Here is a 17,995-nt window from a genome sequence, read left to right as displayed (position 1 = left end):
GAGTATTTGAAAAGTTAGAACACATTTGTATGATATCCAAAATGAAGCCAAGCTCTTCACAAAACAACAAAGACTCAAAATCTGGCAGGTCTTTTTAAATTTTACCCTAAGAGCAAATATAAGTTTATGCTTAAGTGTGCAAGGCATTCTTTTGTGGTTGTTGCTCAGTCGCTAAGTTGTGTCCAACTGTTTGCGACCCTGTGGACTGTAGCCCACCAGGCTCCTCTGTCCAGAGAATTTCCCAGGCAAGAAAACTGGAGTGGGTCGCCATTTCCTCCTCCAGGGGATCTTCCTGACCCAAGTATCAAACCTGCATCTCCTGCATTGGCAGGTGGATTCTTTACTGCTAAGCCACCTGGGAAGCCCCACAAGACATACTTTAGCCTGCCATTTTTCTTGATCTGGGTGTGTACCAGTCCAGCAAGGCACTCTTGCTCTTGGAGTCCTTTCTCTTTAGTGTACAAATTGGTCTCACACTTACTTTTCTTTGTTAACACTCCTTGCTGTAATGTTTTCTTTCCCTCCCTTTTTTTTCCTAATTTCAGCAAGCTGGAATTGACCCGAATGACATTCCATATGTTTCTCAGGTCAGTACATCTCTTGTCTGTCTTTAAGTGGCTTTTTGTCTTTGTGCTGTGTTTATCACCTGAGATGCCATCATTTTCTGTATGGTTACATGTGTATTTTCATTTCCCTGAGAGTAACATTTATATTTCTAAGTATATATACATAGACTTGTGTCTTTGGAACAGGTCTGTGAGCTGTAGGTCTTACAAAAGAGGTCGTTCCCCGCTGAGTGCTAAATGGTGACTTATAGTGTAACAACTCCAACATGCTTTTTCAGTGGACAGAACTGATTGGTGAAAATAGCAAGGTATTCTTTACATCTGTGTCTCTTTTGCTGTCTCACATATAGGGTCATTGTTACCATCTATCTAAATTCCATATATATGCGTTAATATACTGTATTGGTGTTTTTCTTTCTGACTTACTTTGCTCTGTATAATGTAAAGAACAGACTGTTCGACTCTGTGGGAGAAGGCGAGGGTGGGATGATTTGAGAGGATAGCACTGAAACATGTATATTATCATATATGAAATAGATAGCCAGTCCAAGTTCGATGCATGAGGCAGGGTGCTCAGGGCTGTTGCACTGGGATGACCCTGAGGGATGAGATGGGGAGGGAGGTGGGAGGGAGGGTCAGGATGGGGAACCTATGTACACCCATGGCTGATTCATGTGAATGTAGGGCAAAAACCACCACAATATGGTAAAGTAATTAGCCTCCAATTAAAATTAAAAAATAATAAAAAAAGAAAATATCAAGGTATTGCAAACAGTGAGTTTAAACTTGAGGCTGCGTTATCTGCCTTTCAAGTGTGTCACCTCAAGCAACTCATTTGCATTCTCTATGCCTCCTTTATGCAAATGCAGAATGAGGGTGATGCTGTTGTCTGCCTTACAGCAGAGTTGTGAGCATCAGATGAGCTCAGGCTTTTTCCTTCCCCTAAAGTCTCTCATCAGGAATCCCTCAGATGGCAGGCGGTGCAGGTGAGGATGAAATGCAGGTCTGGCAGTCTGCTCATATAGCCCGTGGGTGCCCTGTGGACCTGTCTGCTCTCCATCCCACGTGTATTGTAGGGCTCGAGCAGCAGGGGTTGCAGGCCCAGCCTGCTGACCCGCTCTGGGACCCAGACTAACACAGCAAGCTACTTTAGGTCATTTGGAATATGAGCCAAAGCAGTCTTTCCTGGTCTCCAGATCTCCAAGAGACCTCCCAGTACTCATGTTTCCTTTTTCATGGTGAGATGTGTGAGATACACTTTATCTTCTATTTTGAATGGGATTTCCTGGTAGACCCCTGGCCACTGATGCTCTAAAAATTTTACTGCTGTGAAAGCCTCCTGAATCTTTGTAGGGTTGACCTCCCATCCCCTAGAGTGCATATCACTTTCCAAGGTCCCCTTTCTGCTCATCTGGTCCATTTAGCATGACATCATGAATGGAAGTAGATCAGCGCAATATTCTGAGGGGTAACCAAAGGGTCTAAACTTCTTCTGACCGTATTCTGACCAACATATGGGTTGAGAGAGTTAACACAGCCTGAACAGGATCATAAATGTATAGCATTGTCCATTTCATCTGCCCACAAACTCTTACTGATTCATACTTTAGATGGCAATGGAAAGCACAGCACTCACCAGACTGTTAGTCACATACCATGTTCCTGAGACTACATTAACCTACATCTACTGAAGAGCTATGACAAACCTAGATAATGTATTAAAAAGCAGAGACATCACTTTTCCGGCAAAGGTCTTTAGAGTCAAAGGTTTGCTTTTTCCAGTAGCCATATATGAATGTTAGAGCTGGACTATAAAGAAGGCTAAGCACTGAAGAAGTGATACTTTTGAACTGTGGTGTTGGAGAAGACTCTTGAGAGTCCCTTGGACTGCAAGGAGATCCAACCAGTCAATCCTAAAGGAGATCAGTCCTGGGTGTTCATTAGGGGAACTGATGTTGAAGGTGAAACTCCAATACTTTGGCCACCTGATGTGAAGAGCTGACTCATTAGCAAAGACCCTGATGCTGGGAAAGTTTGAAGGCAGGAGGAGAAGGGGATGACAGAGGATGAGATGGTTGGATGGCATCACCGACTCAATGGACCTGAGTTTGGGTAAACTCTGGGAGTTGGTGATGGACAGGGAGGCCTGGCGTGCTGCAGTTCACGGGGTCACAAAGAGTCAGACACGACTGAGCGATTGAACAACAGCAACAAAAACCAGAGAAACTATAGTGGCTGCAACTGGGTTACTACTTGATTGATTATGCTGCAGTTTGTCATTCTTCAGGGCCTGACTGGTTTGGGGGCCATACTGGTGAATTATATGGAGATACAGTAGGGACCATCACCCCTGCATCCTTTTTACTTTTAAGATTGGCGTGGATTTCTGCAATCCTCCTAGGAGGTGATCTTGTTTATTTTTACTGTTTTGACTGGACTGTAGGTGGAGGAGCATGTCCCCAGCTGGCAATGCTGTGACTTAACTGTAGTTAGAGGCCTAGAGGCCAGGAAGGGGGTGAGGACATATCCTGATGAGGCATGCAACTTGGGGGCGGGTAGAGCTCTCCATATCATCTCCAGTAAGGGAGAAGGAGGAAGCTTCTTCAAGTTCAGAGCCTTCTGGGGAATCTGGGGACTCAGAACTTCCATGGCTATCCCCCAGGTCTCCCCATCCCATAAGTCAGGTCCTTAACTCTAGCACAACCTGCTGCCTGACTCTGGTGTTGCAGAGCTGCCTTGGTTGAGACTGAAGGAATGGGAGGTGGTCAGGCATGTATGGGGGGAAGCTTGTGAAGAAAAAACCCAGTGGACCTTGGGAGGACAGGATCATTGCAGCTGCAAAGAAATGTTGAGTTTGGTGTCAGGAGAAGGAGGGAGTGTCTATCTGATGACTTCTCAAAAACCTTTGAGGGAAACATACGTGTCTTCACAAGCATTCCTTCGTGTGTGGAGAGGTACCAAAGTGACCTATTTTCTGCTCAGACATTGAACCCCATCAAATGGTCCACAATGGGAACCACTGTTGGATGCTATAAGGCACAGCTTCTGGAATGAGAATTCCACTAACCAGACAGAGAGACAATGAGAATGTCTGCCTTAGTAGAGGAGAAGATGGGATTTCATTGCCCAGAGTCACTATAATTAGTGATATCTCCCCAGATATCATCCTCTGACTTTCTCCGCCTTGACCTCCCTTCCTTGAGGGTGGTGGCAAAGGTGGGAATGGTTCCCCATGCTGAGAATTGCGAAGCCCAGCATGGTGACACAGACCAGCTTCAGTTGAACCGGCCCATCATGGCAGCAGACAAGCTTCAGTTGAACTGGGCTTTGGCGTCTTGGTCTTGGCCCCTTCAGTGCTCAGTGCCTGAGGCTGGAGCTTTGGAGGAGGGGCCCATCTGGACAAGACAGACCCCGGTTAGAGATCCTTCCTTCCCATGAGACCCTCCTCTGTCCTTCTTACCTCTGGTCTTCCTGGTTCCTAGGATCCCCAGGACCCCTGAATCAAAAACCAAAATTGATGGCTGGGGTAGAGACCGCAGAAGTCAGGCGAGGCTCTTTGTTGTTCAGGCATCACGCAGGTCTCTACTCCTTGCTCCGTGAATCAGCTGCTTTTACTGCAAGGGCTTCCTTATCAGCACACTGGCTTCGGGCCCTCAGCCAGCGCAGAGAATCATCTGTCCCAGCCTTGGGCTGGCTGAGATGCTCACTGGGCATGTGCTTTCTGGGGCATTCCGGAAAGCCCAGGATGGACTGAGACAAAGGCTCTCTGGGATGGGAGGGAGGCAGGGAGTCACTTGATCTTTTAATTCAGTGGATCACATTTGAAAAGAGCCAGAAGAATGGTCCCCTGGCTCCTCTGATGACATATTGATTCAAAGTTCAAGATGAGGTCTTCCTTCCTTCCTCCTCTTTGCCCCCTCGGTCAGCCCCCTTGAGAAAGGTCCATGTGTCCTTGGGAGGAGCGTTTGCCGTCAATCTTGATGTTCGACCCCTGCAAGGCTGCGGAGGTCTTCCTCTGCACCTCTGCATCACTTGGCCAGTTTCTCTCATGCTTCAGACAATCTTGACTTTACGTGGAGGAAGGGAAATGTTAAGTGCATTCTCCCCATGTTCAGACTCAGCTAAACCCTTCCGTTTTCTCAAGAGGCATCTACCTCACTTCCTTGGCTGATCCTTCCTCCTCGGTCTCAACCCTGTCTCTGGCTCATGGAGCATCCTTCCATGAGTGGCTGTCCGTTGTGTCTGTCTGGGTCTACCCCTTTTCTTGCCACCCTTCCCCGCTCTTTCATTTGTGTTGGGTTCAACTCCCCTAAAACTCACGCATTGGCTGCACTGCTTGCGATTCATTTTTCACCCAAGCACTTCGAACCTGGGCTGCACCCCTCAGCAGAGTTCCAGGAGCCCAAACTCAGGGGGACCTACTGGATGGCATGGCCATGGTTTTGGTGGGCAGAGGGCTACTGGGTGCTTCCAGAAGAGCTCGGAGAGCCTCCTGCCTACCCTTTTGCTGGAATCGTTGGAAAGCAAATTGGATGAAAAAAGAATGTTTCCAACCCACATTGTGCAGGGAAAGGCAACTTCTCTCTGTTTATAATTTTGTCATGTGTTTGTTGAATGACTGACTGACTGATCCAGAAATGCTTTGTGCCTTTGCCGTACATGTGTGTTTGCCCTGCTGATGTTGGCAGTCCCCTCATCATTTTGGGTCCCTCTCCCTCTTTTTTTTCCCATCTTGTATGTTTGAACATTTGAAGCTCACCCTGGACTCCAGACCTCCTAGTCTCCCTGCTGCTCAGGGGCCTGTGGCCTCTGGCTAGGGACATACTTTCCAATTCCTTTGTGCTGAGAGTGCCCACGTGTTTAAGAGGCATCTGTGGGGAAGTCTTTTCCTTGTCCCCATATTTGGTGTGATGGGAAATTCCTCTGAACAGATTTCTGCTTTGCTGCATCATCCCAGTAGCCCATGAGTGATACCCAGCCTCCTCTGAGTCTTCTCAGACTCATGTGTTTGCTGCTTTGCTTTTCTTTTTAAATTTTTTTTTAATTTAATTGGAGGATAAGTGTTGCCCTTCTTGATAACTTTTGTGCCATTATCCCTGTTGCTCTCTGAATGGTCCCTTAGCCCTGCCACACCTCTGTGAACACTTACTTCATTAAACCCTTTTCCAGCTGCTAGTTCAGCCACATTGGGGTTGGTCTCTGCCACTGTAAGCTCAAGAACGTAGCTTCAGCTCACTTCTCCGCTGCTCCACGTCCATGTACTTTGCCCCCTGCTGATTGCTTTATGCAATGCAACCAGGATGCTGGTCTGAGAACTTTCACAATACAGATCTGATAATTTCATTCCTCACTTCAAAGCCATCCAGTAGTCATCCAGTATTCTCAAGGTGTCTAGGTTTGTCATAGCTTTCCTGCCAGAACAATCATCTTCTAATTTCATGACTGCAGTCGCCATCTGCAGTGATTTTCAGTTCAGTTCAGTTGTTCAAACAGGCGTGTCTGACTCTTTGCAACCCCATGGACTGCAGCATGCCAGGCTTCCCCATCTATCACCAACTCCCAGAGTTTACTGAAACTCATGTTCATCGAGTCAGTGATGCCATCCAACCATCTCATCCTCTGTTGTCCCCTTCTCCTCCCACCTTCAATCTTTCCCAGAGTCGGTCTTTTCAAATGAGTCAGTTCTTTGCATCAGGTGGCCAAAGTATTAGAGCTTCAGCTTTAGCATCAGTCCTGCCAATGTATATTCAGGACTGATTTCCTTTAGGATTGACTGGTTGGATCTCCTTGCAGTCCAAGGGACTCTCAACTGTCTTCTCCAACACCACAGTTCAAAAGCATCAGATCTTCGGTGCTCAGCTTTCTTTATAGTCCAACTCTCACATCCATACATGACTACTGGAAAAACCATAGCCTTGACTAGATGGACCTTTGTTGGCAAAATAATGTTTCTGCTTTTGAATATGCTGTCTAGGTTAGTCATAGCTTTTCTTCCAAGGAACAAGTGTGTTTGAATTTCATGGCTACAGTCACCATCTGCAGTGATTTTGGAGCCCAGAAGAATAAAGTCTCTCACTGTTTCCACTGTTTCCCCATCTATTTGCCATGAAGTGATGGGACCAGGTGCCATGATCTTTGTTTTCTGAATGTTGAGTGTTAAGACAGCTTTTTCACTCTCCTCTTTAACTTTCACCAAGAGGCTCTTTAGTTCTCTTCACTTTCTGCCGTAAGGGTGGTATCATCTGCATATCTGAGGTTACTGATATTTCTCCCGGCAATCTTGATTCCAGCTTGTGCTTCATCCAGCCCAGCCTTTCGCATGATGTACTCTGAATGTATTAAATAAGCAGGGTGACAATATACAGCCTTGATGTACTCCTTTCCCACTTTGGAACCAGTCCATTGTTCCATGTCTGGTTCTAACTGTTACTTCTTGACCTGCATGCAGGTTTCTCAGGAGGCAGGTCAGATGGTCTGGTATTCTCATCTCTTGAAGAATTTTTCACAGTTTGTTGAGATCCACACAGTCAGAGGCTTTGGCGTAGTCAATAAAGCAGATGTAGATGTTTCTCTGGAACTTTGTTGCTTTTTCGATGATCCAGCAGATGTTAGCAATTTGATCTCTGGTTCCTCTGTCTTTTCAAACTCCAGCTTGAACATCTGGAATTTGGGCAGTGATTTTAGAGCCCAGGCATAGGAAGTCTGTCACTGCTTCTGCCTTTTCCCCTTCTATTTGCCATGAAGTGATGGGGCTGGGTGCCATGATCTTAATTATTTTAATATTTAGTTTTAAACCTAGACAGTGTGTTAAAAACCAAGGACATCACTTTGCTGACAAAGGTCCAAATAGTCAAGGCCATGGTCTTTCCAGTAATCATGTACAGTTGTGAGAACTGGACCTTAAAGAAGGCAGAGCACTGAATAATTGATGCTTTTGAACTGTGATGCTAGAGAAGACTCTTGAGAGTCTCTTGGACTGCAGGGAGATCAAACCAGTCGATCTTAAAGGAAATCAACCCTGAATACTCATTGGAAGGACTGATACTGAAGCTGAAGCTCCAATACTTTGGCTGCCTGATGCAAATAGCTGGATCATTGGAAAAGACCCAGATGCTGGGAAAGATTGAGAACAGGCAGAGAAGAGGGCGACAGAGGATGAGATGGCTGGATGGCATCACTGATGCAATGGACATGAACTTGGGAAAACTCCAGGAGATGGTGAGTGACAAGGAAGACTGGCATGCTGCAGTCCATGGGGTCTCCAAGAGTTGGACCTGACTTGGCGACTAAAAAACAACAATTTTCAAGTTAATGTACAAATGCCACAACGTTGACATGAGTTTAAGGTCTTGCACCATCGAAAACCCCCCCAGTTTCATCTCCTCCACGCTCCCCTTGGCTCTCCCTGCCCCAGCAACATAGTTCACCTTTACTTGTGGTCTGTGCCATGTGCCCCCCTGTCATCCTCATTCATTTCATACCATCCTACTTTTCTCCCTCAGCTCTCATATCAGCTGTTATGTTGTTCAGCTTGCTTGTCTCTCATCCCTCACTTGATCAGATTCACCTAAACACCGAGTATCATGTACCTCTCCTTCATAGTACTTTTCACAGCTTTCATTTGACATTTATTCGTTTGGTTATTTTTTATTTCTCCTCTCCCACACCCCAGGTTGTGAGGCCTGCTGTATTCTTTGTGCCTGGTGGTTTATAGTAGTTTATTAACAAACTCCTCCTGAGGAGTGAGTGATTGGATCAGGGGAGACACGCTGGGACACACAGAACCCTGGTTGGGAATTGACCTTATGTAAGAAGCACACTTCTCCCACCTTTAATTGGAGTGGAAAATGAAAGGGTACATCCACATTCATTTGGCAAATACCAATTAAGCAATTATTATATGCCAAACACCAAGATTTATCAATGAACAGACAAAATTGCTGTCTTTTTCAGTTCAGTTCAGTCACTCAGTCATGTCCGACTCTTTGCGACTCCGTGGACTGCAGCATGCCAGTCCATCCCTGTCCATCACCATCTCCCAGAGTTTACCCAAACTCATGTCCGTTGAGTCGGTGATGCCATCCAACCATCTCATCCTCTGTTGCCCCCTTTTCCTCCCACCTTCAATCTTTCCCAGCATCAGGGTCTTTTCCAATGAGTCATCTCTTCGCATCAGGTGGCCAAAGTATTGGAGTTTCAGCTTCAACATCAGTCCCTTAGAGTTTTATATTTTACTGCAAGGAGACAGGCAATAAACATACACAGAATTCAACCTATAATTTCAAGGATGATCATTGCCATGAAGAAAAAAAAAAGGTGGTGATGGTAAAGAGATTGTTGGTAGGTACTGTTTTCTCTAGGACACCCAAGGAAATCCTGGTTGAGGAGGTGACATTCCAGGGGAGACCAGAGACCATGAATGAGCTTCTCTGTTCCCTGCTGTGTTTCTTTCTCTGTCTCTCTGTTTTCTTCTTGCCTCCTCTCCCTCTTCCCCAGTAGGCTTAATGTTTTACTGAAATTTATCTAATAATCTAGTGACTCATGAAAGAGCCATAAGTAATGAATAATTTCAAGCCCAGTGTCGTTTCCAAAGGAGACAGATATTTTAGCAGCTGTTTGATCATCTTAAGAGACTTTTGTTGTTTCTTTAAAAAGGTATGTAAAAGCATAGTCTGAAAATCGGATTTCATACCAAGATGCTACTTTTAAGAATGAATTTACTTGTAGCAATGATTTCACTTTAATCATTTGCTGGACAGGTGTCCTAATTGTTTTTCAGAACCTTTTCATGATATCAGAGAGTCTGAATTTGCTAATAACTATCAAAAAACAACTTTTTCCTAATTATGTTTAGGCACCCTACAGTTTACTTGAAGCACTAAAACAGCATTTGGCTTCTCTGGAGGACAAACATGACATTCTACCTCCTTATGGGTAAGTTGATAAATCTCGTAGTATAGATTAATTTTGTTTTCATCTAAATAATTTGTCTCAGTTTAGCAACATCTGATTGACTAAAGAAATTTTGGGCTTTAAATATGGTGAAATAGTATATAGCCATTTTTTAATGATAATATGGAATAGAGGTTTTCAATCTTTTGTGGGATTCCATACTCTTCACAGAGTTGTCGGCCTCCCAGAGGAACATCTTTTGTTATACTGAATGATTCTCAAAGTCATAAGTTGGCCCTAGAAGAACCTCTCTTTGAAGAATTTGATTTCTTCCCTTAGGGACTCTGCTAGGGAGAATTAACTATTGTGGATGATTATTTAATGGTATGGCAAACTGTTTATCCACAAACATACATGTACTCTTCTACATACATACAAATTGAATAATATAAACTTTGAGGTGCATCACTTCAAAATATTCACATTAGCTATTTCTGAGTAGAATAATCATGGTTGATTTCAGCTTCCTGTTTTGTCCTTTTCAGTATTGTTCAAAGATTTCTATCAGGGTCATGTATTATTCATTCAGTCCACTTTTTAAGGTTATGTTAATTGTATTTGATTTATACTATCAACCTCTACTAGACAAGTCTGTTGACTATTAATTATCTCTTTATCATAGGTAGGTATGTAGTTAGTATATAATAGGATGGATAGATAAATAAACGAAAGAAATGCAGGCTCAGCCAGGTAGGATATTTGTATCTCTCTTGATTGCCTAGCATGACTCATCTTTCCTGTGATCTCTTTAGCATGCAGCGTGCATTGATTCCATCCATACCAAACAGTCCAGTTGTGAGAACCTCAGCAAGCAAAGTCAGGTTTTCAGGTGATATGACTCTGTTCTATGATTATGACAGTGATAATTGAGGGCAGGATTAGAATCTTTAATTCTTTAATTTCCTAACCACTCACTATATGTGCCGCCTCTTCCTAAAGCAATCTTTGACCTAGCAACTTCATTTCTAGGAAGTTATCCCATATATATTCATAGTTGTGAAATGTCATATGAACAAGGATGTACCTTACAACATTGTAATAACAAAATGACCCTCTATAAGGGGCACTGGAATGGAATGACCTCCAACATGTATTGTAAAATACATGTATTTTCTATTGTTGAATAGAAAATGAGCAAGGTGGGAAACAGTGTATAGTACGCTATTGCTTATTCTTTTTAAAAACAAAAAAGAAAGCATATGTATTTCTTTAATTTCTTAAAGAATATTTCTGGAAGGATATATGAGAAATGAATAAAATGGAAAGGGATGGGTGAGCGAGTGTTCACTGTATCCATTTTTATAATTTCTGAATTTTGTACCTTCAAATATTACTTAAAAGATAAGTGTTAAAAAGTAAACACATAATACATACATAAATCAAGTGTGATGTCTGTACGTGGAGCAAGTCTTGCTTACCAGGGAAGTCCAAAGGTTAGTTAGCCTTATACTCAGTGAGTATATAAGATACAACTCAGACCAGCTTGCAGGAGCCCAACTGCTATTGTCTCAGGAAATCTGGAAGCTAGTTGATGACACAGTGGTAACTTGAAATTGGCTGTGATGTAAGCATTTATACCACAGAAATAAATGGACAGATGCTACAAAACAGGCCTTTTCCTAGATAGCTGGTTATTGTACATTTACTGGTACATGACTGCACATAATCGGCCATATCCTGTTTTTTTTAATGGCTGATTATATTTCAGTGATATTACTTGGCCCTCTATGCTAGACAAAAATTCCTGTAGTAATGAGGTATACTCTCATGGGGTTTATATGTATTAAAATTTGCTTGCTCTTAATTTAACTTGAAGACTTAAACTGTCTATTTTAAATGATGTTTTTTTTAATTTTTCTTTTGTATATATTTTCTCAATGGACACACTTTCTGCATTTCCAATGGGTGACTTTGACCAAAACTATGATGAACGTAAGTCCTTTGAGTAACACTAAATGTATAGTAAACATTTGCTTCATTTCCAAAAGAAGGACTTTTTCTGAGGCCCTATGGTTTCGGAATCATTAGTGCTTTTAAGAAGGTTAAACATAAAACTGTTAGTCACTCAGTCATGGCTGACTCTTTGCGACCCCATGGACTGCAGCATGCCAGGCCTCCCTGTCCATCAACTCCCAGAGCTTGCGCAAACTCATGTCTATTGAGTTGGTGATGCCATCCAGCTATCTCATCCTCTGTTATCCCCTTCTCCTCCCATCTTCAATCTTTCCCAGCATCAGGGTCTTTTCAAATGTGTCAGTTCTTCGCATCAGGTGGCCAGAGTATTGGAGCGAGCTTCAGCTTCAGCATCAGTGCTTCCAATGAATATTCAGGACTGATTTCCTTCAGGATGGACTGGTTTGGTCTCCTTGCAGTCCAAGGGACTCTCAAGAGTCTTCTCCAACACCACATTTCAAAAAGCATCAATTCTTTGGCACTCAGCTTTCTTTATAGTCCAACTCTCACATCCATACATGACCACTGGAAAAACCATAGCTTTGACTAGATGGACCTTTGTCCGCAAAGTAATGTCTCTGCCTGAGTCCCAACAGCCCAAAACTGGCTTCTGGTGATCTCTGCCCATGCTGTCTTGAGCACTTAGCTGCTGCTGCTGCTGCTGCTGCTGCTAAGTCACTTCAGTCGTGTCCAACTCTGTGTGACCCCATAGACGGCAGCCCACCAGGCTCCTCCGTCCCTGGGATTCTCCAGGCAAGAACACTGGAGTAGATTTCCATTTCTTTCTCCAATGCATGAAAGTGAAAAGTGAAAGGGAAGTCGCTCAGTCATTTCTGACTCTTCGCGACCTCATGGACTGCAGCCCACCAGGCTCCTCCATCCATGGGATTTTCCAGGCAAGAGTACTGGAGTGGGGTGCCATCACCTTCTCCGTGAGCACTTAGTCTTGGTTGCCTAATGCTCGTTTCTTGAGCCAGTTGTATCGAAAACTGTGGCCAGCCGAAACTACTTTTTCTCTTCAGTCACTGTGAAATAAAAATACTGGCCATGGAACCAGAGTACTTGACTTTAATTTTCACTCTGTCATTCATGGACTATGTGACTTAACTGCTCTGTGACTCAGCGTCCTTATCCTCGGAAGGTTCCTGTCAAGATAAAAGAGTCAATATAAATGTAGAATGCTTAGAACAGGACCTGGCCCATGTGTTACTTAGAAGTATATATTTAAAAGTTCGTGTATATGAGACCCTTCTAATTACCTTTTTTGTAGTTATTGAAGTATAGCTTACTTGCACTATGTCAGAGCACCTTCTCTATATTTTAGTACTCTGGAAATTTGTTGATACTTGCCTCATGGACCAGTATATAACCATGATTTTTGGTAGATATTTAATGTGCACTTGAAAACTGTGTCCTGCTGAGGTTTTTAATTCTGTTGTTCAATCCTCTGTATTTTCACTGATTATTTTGTCTGCTTGTTCTTGTAGTTAAGAAAGGTGGATTCATGTTGATGTATGGCAAAACCAATACAATATTGTAAAGTAATTAGCCTGCAATTAAAATAAACAAATTTAAATTTTAAAAAAAGACAAAAAAAAAAAAAAAAAAAAGAAAGGTGTGTTCACATTTTCCCTGTTTTCTCTTAAACTACTTTAAGTATTGATACTTTAATAGTTGTGTAGTACTAATGAGGGTTTTGTTCCCACCACACCACTAAAATGGCTCTAGTCAAAGTCACCAGTGGCCTCTAGGTTGCAAATAAAGTGGTAATTTCTCAGCCTTCATCTTACTAGACATGACTCATGACTCCCTCTTCTTTGATACATTTTCTTCAGTTTCCCTGTTGGTTTTCTTCTTGTCTAACTCTTGCCTCCCTTAGACTGTTTTCCACTGATTCCTGCTCATCTCTCTTCTTTATCCATATACACTCATTCCCTAGATGACCTCATCCAAGTCAATGGCCTTAAATACCATTAAATGATAAGAACTCCCAGCTGCAGCCACTGCTCCTGAACTCCAGGTTTGTATATCCAAGTGTCCATTCTGTGGTAGCACTTGAACATCTAGTAGGGTTCCCAAACTCCATGTGTCCAAAATTAAGCTTTTGACCCTTGACCCCAAGCCTCCTTTATCCATGGTTTTCCCCCATGTCAGTTAATGGCAAATAGCGACTCATTTCTTCTAGGAAGAATGTGACTAGGACCAGTGCAACTCAGGCTTGGAGTCATCTTGATTCCTTTATTTCTGTAACACACCCACATCCAATACATGAGGGAATGTTTTTACTTTACCTTCAAAACGTATGTAAAAGCTGACCACTGTAGTCAGAGTTACCATCACCTATACTACCGCAAGGGCTTTCTGCTTCTACCCTTGCCCTCTGCGGTCCATTCTTTACATACCAATCAGAATGATCCCATTAAAATACAAATCAGAGAGATTCAGTTCAGTTCAGTTGCTCAGTCATGTCTGACTTTTTGTGACCCCATGAACCACAGCATGCCAGGCCTCCCTGCCCATCACCAAATCCTGGAGTCCACTCATACCCTTGTCCATTGAGTCAGTGATGCCATCCAACCATCTCATCCTCTGTTGTCCCCTTCTCCTCCTGCCCTCAATCTTTCCCAGCATCAGGGTCTTTTCCAATGAGTCAGCTCTTCGCATCAGGTGGCCAAAGTATTGGAATTTCAGCATCAACATTAGTCATTCCAATGAACACCCAGGACTGATCTCCTTTAGGATGGACTGGTTGGATCTCCTTGTAGTCAGAGAGATTCTGTCTGTTCAGATCCTTCCAGTGACTTTCCCATCTCAGAGACCTTGGGCTGAGATGGCAGCCTGAGAGTGAAAACCAATTCCTTACAAACCCGTTCATCACCTTCTGACTCTGACCACTTTGACTCCAGATACACTGGAGTCACTGTTCCTCAAATACACCAAGCACAGTGTTTCTTCAGGGCTGTTTATGCTGTTCCTTCTGGTGGATTTGCATGGGTCACTCTTTACAAACTTCAGGTCTTTATGTAAAAGTCCCCTTCTCAGTGAGCCTTTCTTGTCTAAAATTTAAATGCCCACTCTCCCACGAACATATCATATTCCTTTCCCTGCTATTTTTTCCTTAGCACTTATTACCATCTAACAGTTTTATGTGGGCTTCCCTGGTAGCTCAGCTGGTAAAGAAACTACCTGTAATGCAGGAGACCCCAGTTCAATTCCTGGGTTGGGAAGATCTGCTGGAGAAGGGATAGGCTACACACTCCAGTATTCTTGGGCTTCCCTGGTGGCTTAGCTGGTAATGAACCTGCCTGCAATCCAGGAGACCTGGGTTCATTCCCTGGATTGGGAAGATCCCCTAGAGAAGGGAACAGCTACCCACTCCAGTATTCTAGCCTGGATAATTCCATGAACTGTATAGTCAGTCCATCAGGTCGCTAAGAGTCAGACACGACTGAGCGACTTGCACTTTAACATGTTACATACTTCATATTGGTTATTGTTGGTCTCCAACGGAATGTACGCTAAATGAAGGCAGAGATTTTTATCTTCTTTATTCACAGCTGTATCTTTAGCACCTAGTACAGTGTCTAGCACATAACAAGTGCTCAATTTAAATTTAACAAATAATTTTAAATGACCTTATTTATACTAATTAGCCTAGTAATTTAAAGTCCTGTTACTTTGTAATGGGAAGGTATAGACATAGATATCTCATTACTGTATTGATGTAAATTTGGTTTAGGTTTTCATCTGGTTCTTATTTTCAGATTCTTTTCTCTGTGCTATATGACAACCAACATTGCCTTCACAAGCCCGCAAACATGTTGAAGCCAGACAGCAAAATGAAAAAGTCATAGCAAATGACCTGGACGGTTCAGTTGTTAGCCTTGTAGAAAGTAAGCATCTATTTTTAAACTAATATTTTACATATATATTTATATGCATTTTAATAGTATTTACATAAAAATAATATGAAATTTGTGTTTGTTTTATAAAACAGATCTTAACTTTGGAGAAAGCGCAGTTAACAGGTGAGTTATTTTAAAAAAAGACAGCCAATAAATACATGTTAGAGGAAGGGACTGATGAGCATAGCACCTAGAAAAAAAGGTCATTTTTTACTTTGATTTAACCCTTCATGGTTTGTCTGAAGGCTCTTCTTTGGCTAAGCATGTCTTATATATTGGCATTCTTTGTTGTTCTTTGTATTCTTGGTTATTTTCTTACTTTATGGTAGAAAGTGCAGTAAATGAGTGATACTTATTTTATTACTTTATTAAACAAAGACAATAAAATTACCAGTTGGAGCTCCTCAGCATTGTAAGGTAATCAGCATTACTTCAGTGAGTGATTCCCTACATTTTTGCCAAAAAATTGCCACAAAAAAAAAGGGCAAATGGAAATCAGAGGAAGGCCGAACTGATAATATTAACAAGAAATGGTGTAGAATGTCAGGTTAAAAGCACTCAACAGAATAAGACACTATTTCGGGAGATATAACAGTCTTAATAGTGTATACACAAAGCTTAATACTTAAAGCAAAAGCTATTAGAAATGCATGGGGAGCTTGTGAAAAGTACAGTTACAATGGGTAGTTTCAATGACTTCTTTCATTGTTGGACAAATCTCGTAGACAAAACATAAGGAAGAATATATCTGAATTTAAATTATACCTAATAAATAAATAAGAAACCTAAGTGCATATACACACACATACACACACACACACACACACACACACACACACACACACACAATGTTCATTTTCTTCCAAGGAATCAAAAAAAAAAAAAAAACAAAGAATTTTATGGGCTACATTTTATCATAATCCAATAAAATTATATCTAATTAATGAAAAGTTGACCATGAAAATCTGAATGAATCAGTAATCCTTTGGCAAGAATTAATGCGAATTGCAGGACATGTTGGGCTTCCCTGGTGGCTCAGATGGTAAAGAATCCGCCTGCAGTGTGGGAGACCTGGGTTCGATCCCTGGGTTGGGAAGATCCCCTGGAGGAGGGCATAACAATCCGCTCCAGTATTCTGGCCTGAAGAATCCCAATGGACAGAGGAGCCTGGTGGGCTACAGTCCACAGGTTGAAAAGAGTCAGACACGACTGAGCGACTAAGCATAGAACACAATCCTTTTGCCAAACAGGAAATCAAAAGGGAAGTTATCAATTATCTTTGTCATTCAGTCGCTAAGTTGTGTCCAACTCTTTGCAACCCCATGGACTGCAGCACACCAGACTTCCCTGTCCTTCACTATCTCCTGGAGTTTGTTCAAACTCATGTCATTGAGTCGGTGATGCCATCCAACCATCTCATCCTCTCGGCCCCATTCTCCTCCCGCCTTCATTCTTTCTGAGCATCAGAATCTTTTCTGAGTCGGCTCTTCACATCAGGTGGCCAAAGTATTGGAGCTTCAGCTTCAGCATCAGTCCTTCCAGTGAGTATTCAGGGTTCCTTTCCTTTAGGATGGACTGGTTTGATGTGTTTCCAGTCCAAGGGACTCTCAAGAGTCTTCTCCAGCACCATAGTTCAAAACCATCAATTTTTCAGTGCTCAGCCTTTTTTATGGTCCAGCTCTCACATCCATACATGACTCCTGGAAAAACCATTGCTTTGACTATATGGACCTTTGTTGGCAAAGTGATGTCTCTGCCTTTTAATATGCTGTCTAGTTCTGGAGGTGATGAAAAAGAGAACTTAATATCAGAGTTAATGGGGCAATGTGAAAGCTGAATAGAAAAAAAATCATCATTGTTAAGAAAGATAAATTAATAAGAACTTAATTTTATCTTAAGAAAAAACATCTAAACTAATAAAAATATATTATGAAGATAAAATTTATAAAGATAAAATCTTAAATTAATAAAATTGCAGGAACAATAAATCCAAAACAAAAATTTAAAGTCCAATAAAATAAGCTCCTCTGATTAAACCGAAAGGAGAATGTATGCAAGGTGAGGAATAAGAGGGCTGACATAACCACAGATGTAGGAGAGATTAAAACAATTATACATCAATAGTTTGTTCAAATGTTTGGTAACAACATATTTGAAAATCTAAAGGAAATTGATGGTTTTCCAAATTAAATATAATGACAGAATTCATCCAAGAAGAAGCAGAAACATGCATAGGCCCATTGTCGCATGAAGTTGAGCTTTATCTATCCTTAAAGAGTTCAGTTCAGTCACTCAGTTGTGTCCGACTCTTTGTGACCCCATAAATTTCAGCACGCCAGGCCTCCCTGTCCATCACCAACTCTCAGAGTTCACTCAGACTCATGTCCATCGAGTCAGTGATGCCATCCAGCCATCTCATCTTCTGTTGTCCCCTTCTCCTCCTGCCCCCAATCCCTCCCAGCATCAGGGTCTTTTCCAATGAGTCAACCCTTCACATGAGGTGGTCAAAGTATTGGAGTTTCAGCTTTAGCATCAGTCCTTCCAATGAACACCCAGGACTGACCTCCTTTAGGATGGACTGGTTTGGTCTCCTTGCAGTCCTAAGGACTCTTAAGAGTC

General features: G+C 42.3%; 1 protein-coding gene across 1 annotated transcript in view; it reads left to right on the top strand.

The window, feature by feature from the left end:
- LOC139181486 (phosphatidylinositol-binding clathrin assembly protein-like) overlaps positions 1–17,995 on the top strand; it is a 45,644-nt gene that overhangs the window by 16,362 nt on the left and 11,287 nt on the right. The window contains exons 8-12 of the mRNA XM_070785014.1: positions 546–587; positions 9,421–9,500; positions 10,271–10,347; positions 15,281–15,364; positions 15,469–15,499. Coding sequence (XP_070641115.1) covers positions 546–587; positions 9,421–9,500; positions 10,271–10,347; positions 15,281–15,364; positions 15,469–15,499 — 314 coding nt within the window. The remainder of the gene's footprint in view (positions 1–545; positions 588–9,420; positions 9,501–10,270; positions 10,348–15,280; positions 15,365–15,468; positions 15,500–17,995) is intronic.

This window comes from Bos indicus, chromosome X (assembly GCF_029378745.1).
Source record: "Bos indicus isolate NIAB-ARS_2022 breed Sahiwal x Tharparkar chromosome X, NIAB-ARS_B.indTharparkar_mat_pri_1.0, whole genome shotgun sequence".
Classification (NCBI taxonomy): Eukaryota; Metazoa; Chordata; class Mammalia; order Artiodactyla; family Bovidae; genus Bos; species Bos indicus.
This window is presented reverse-complemented; position numbering and strand designations above follow the sequence as displayed.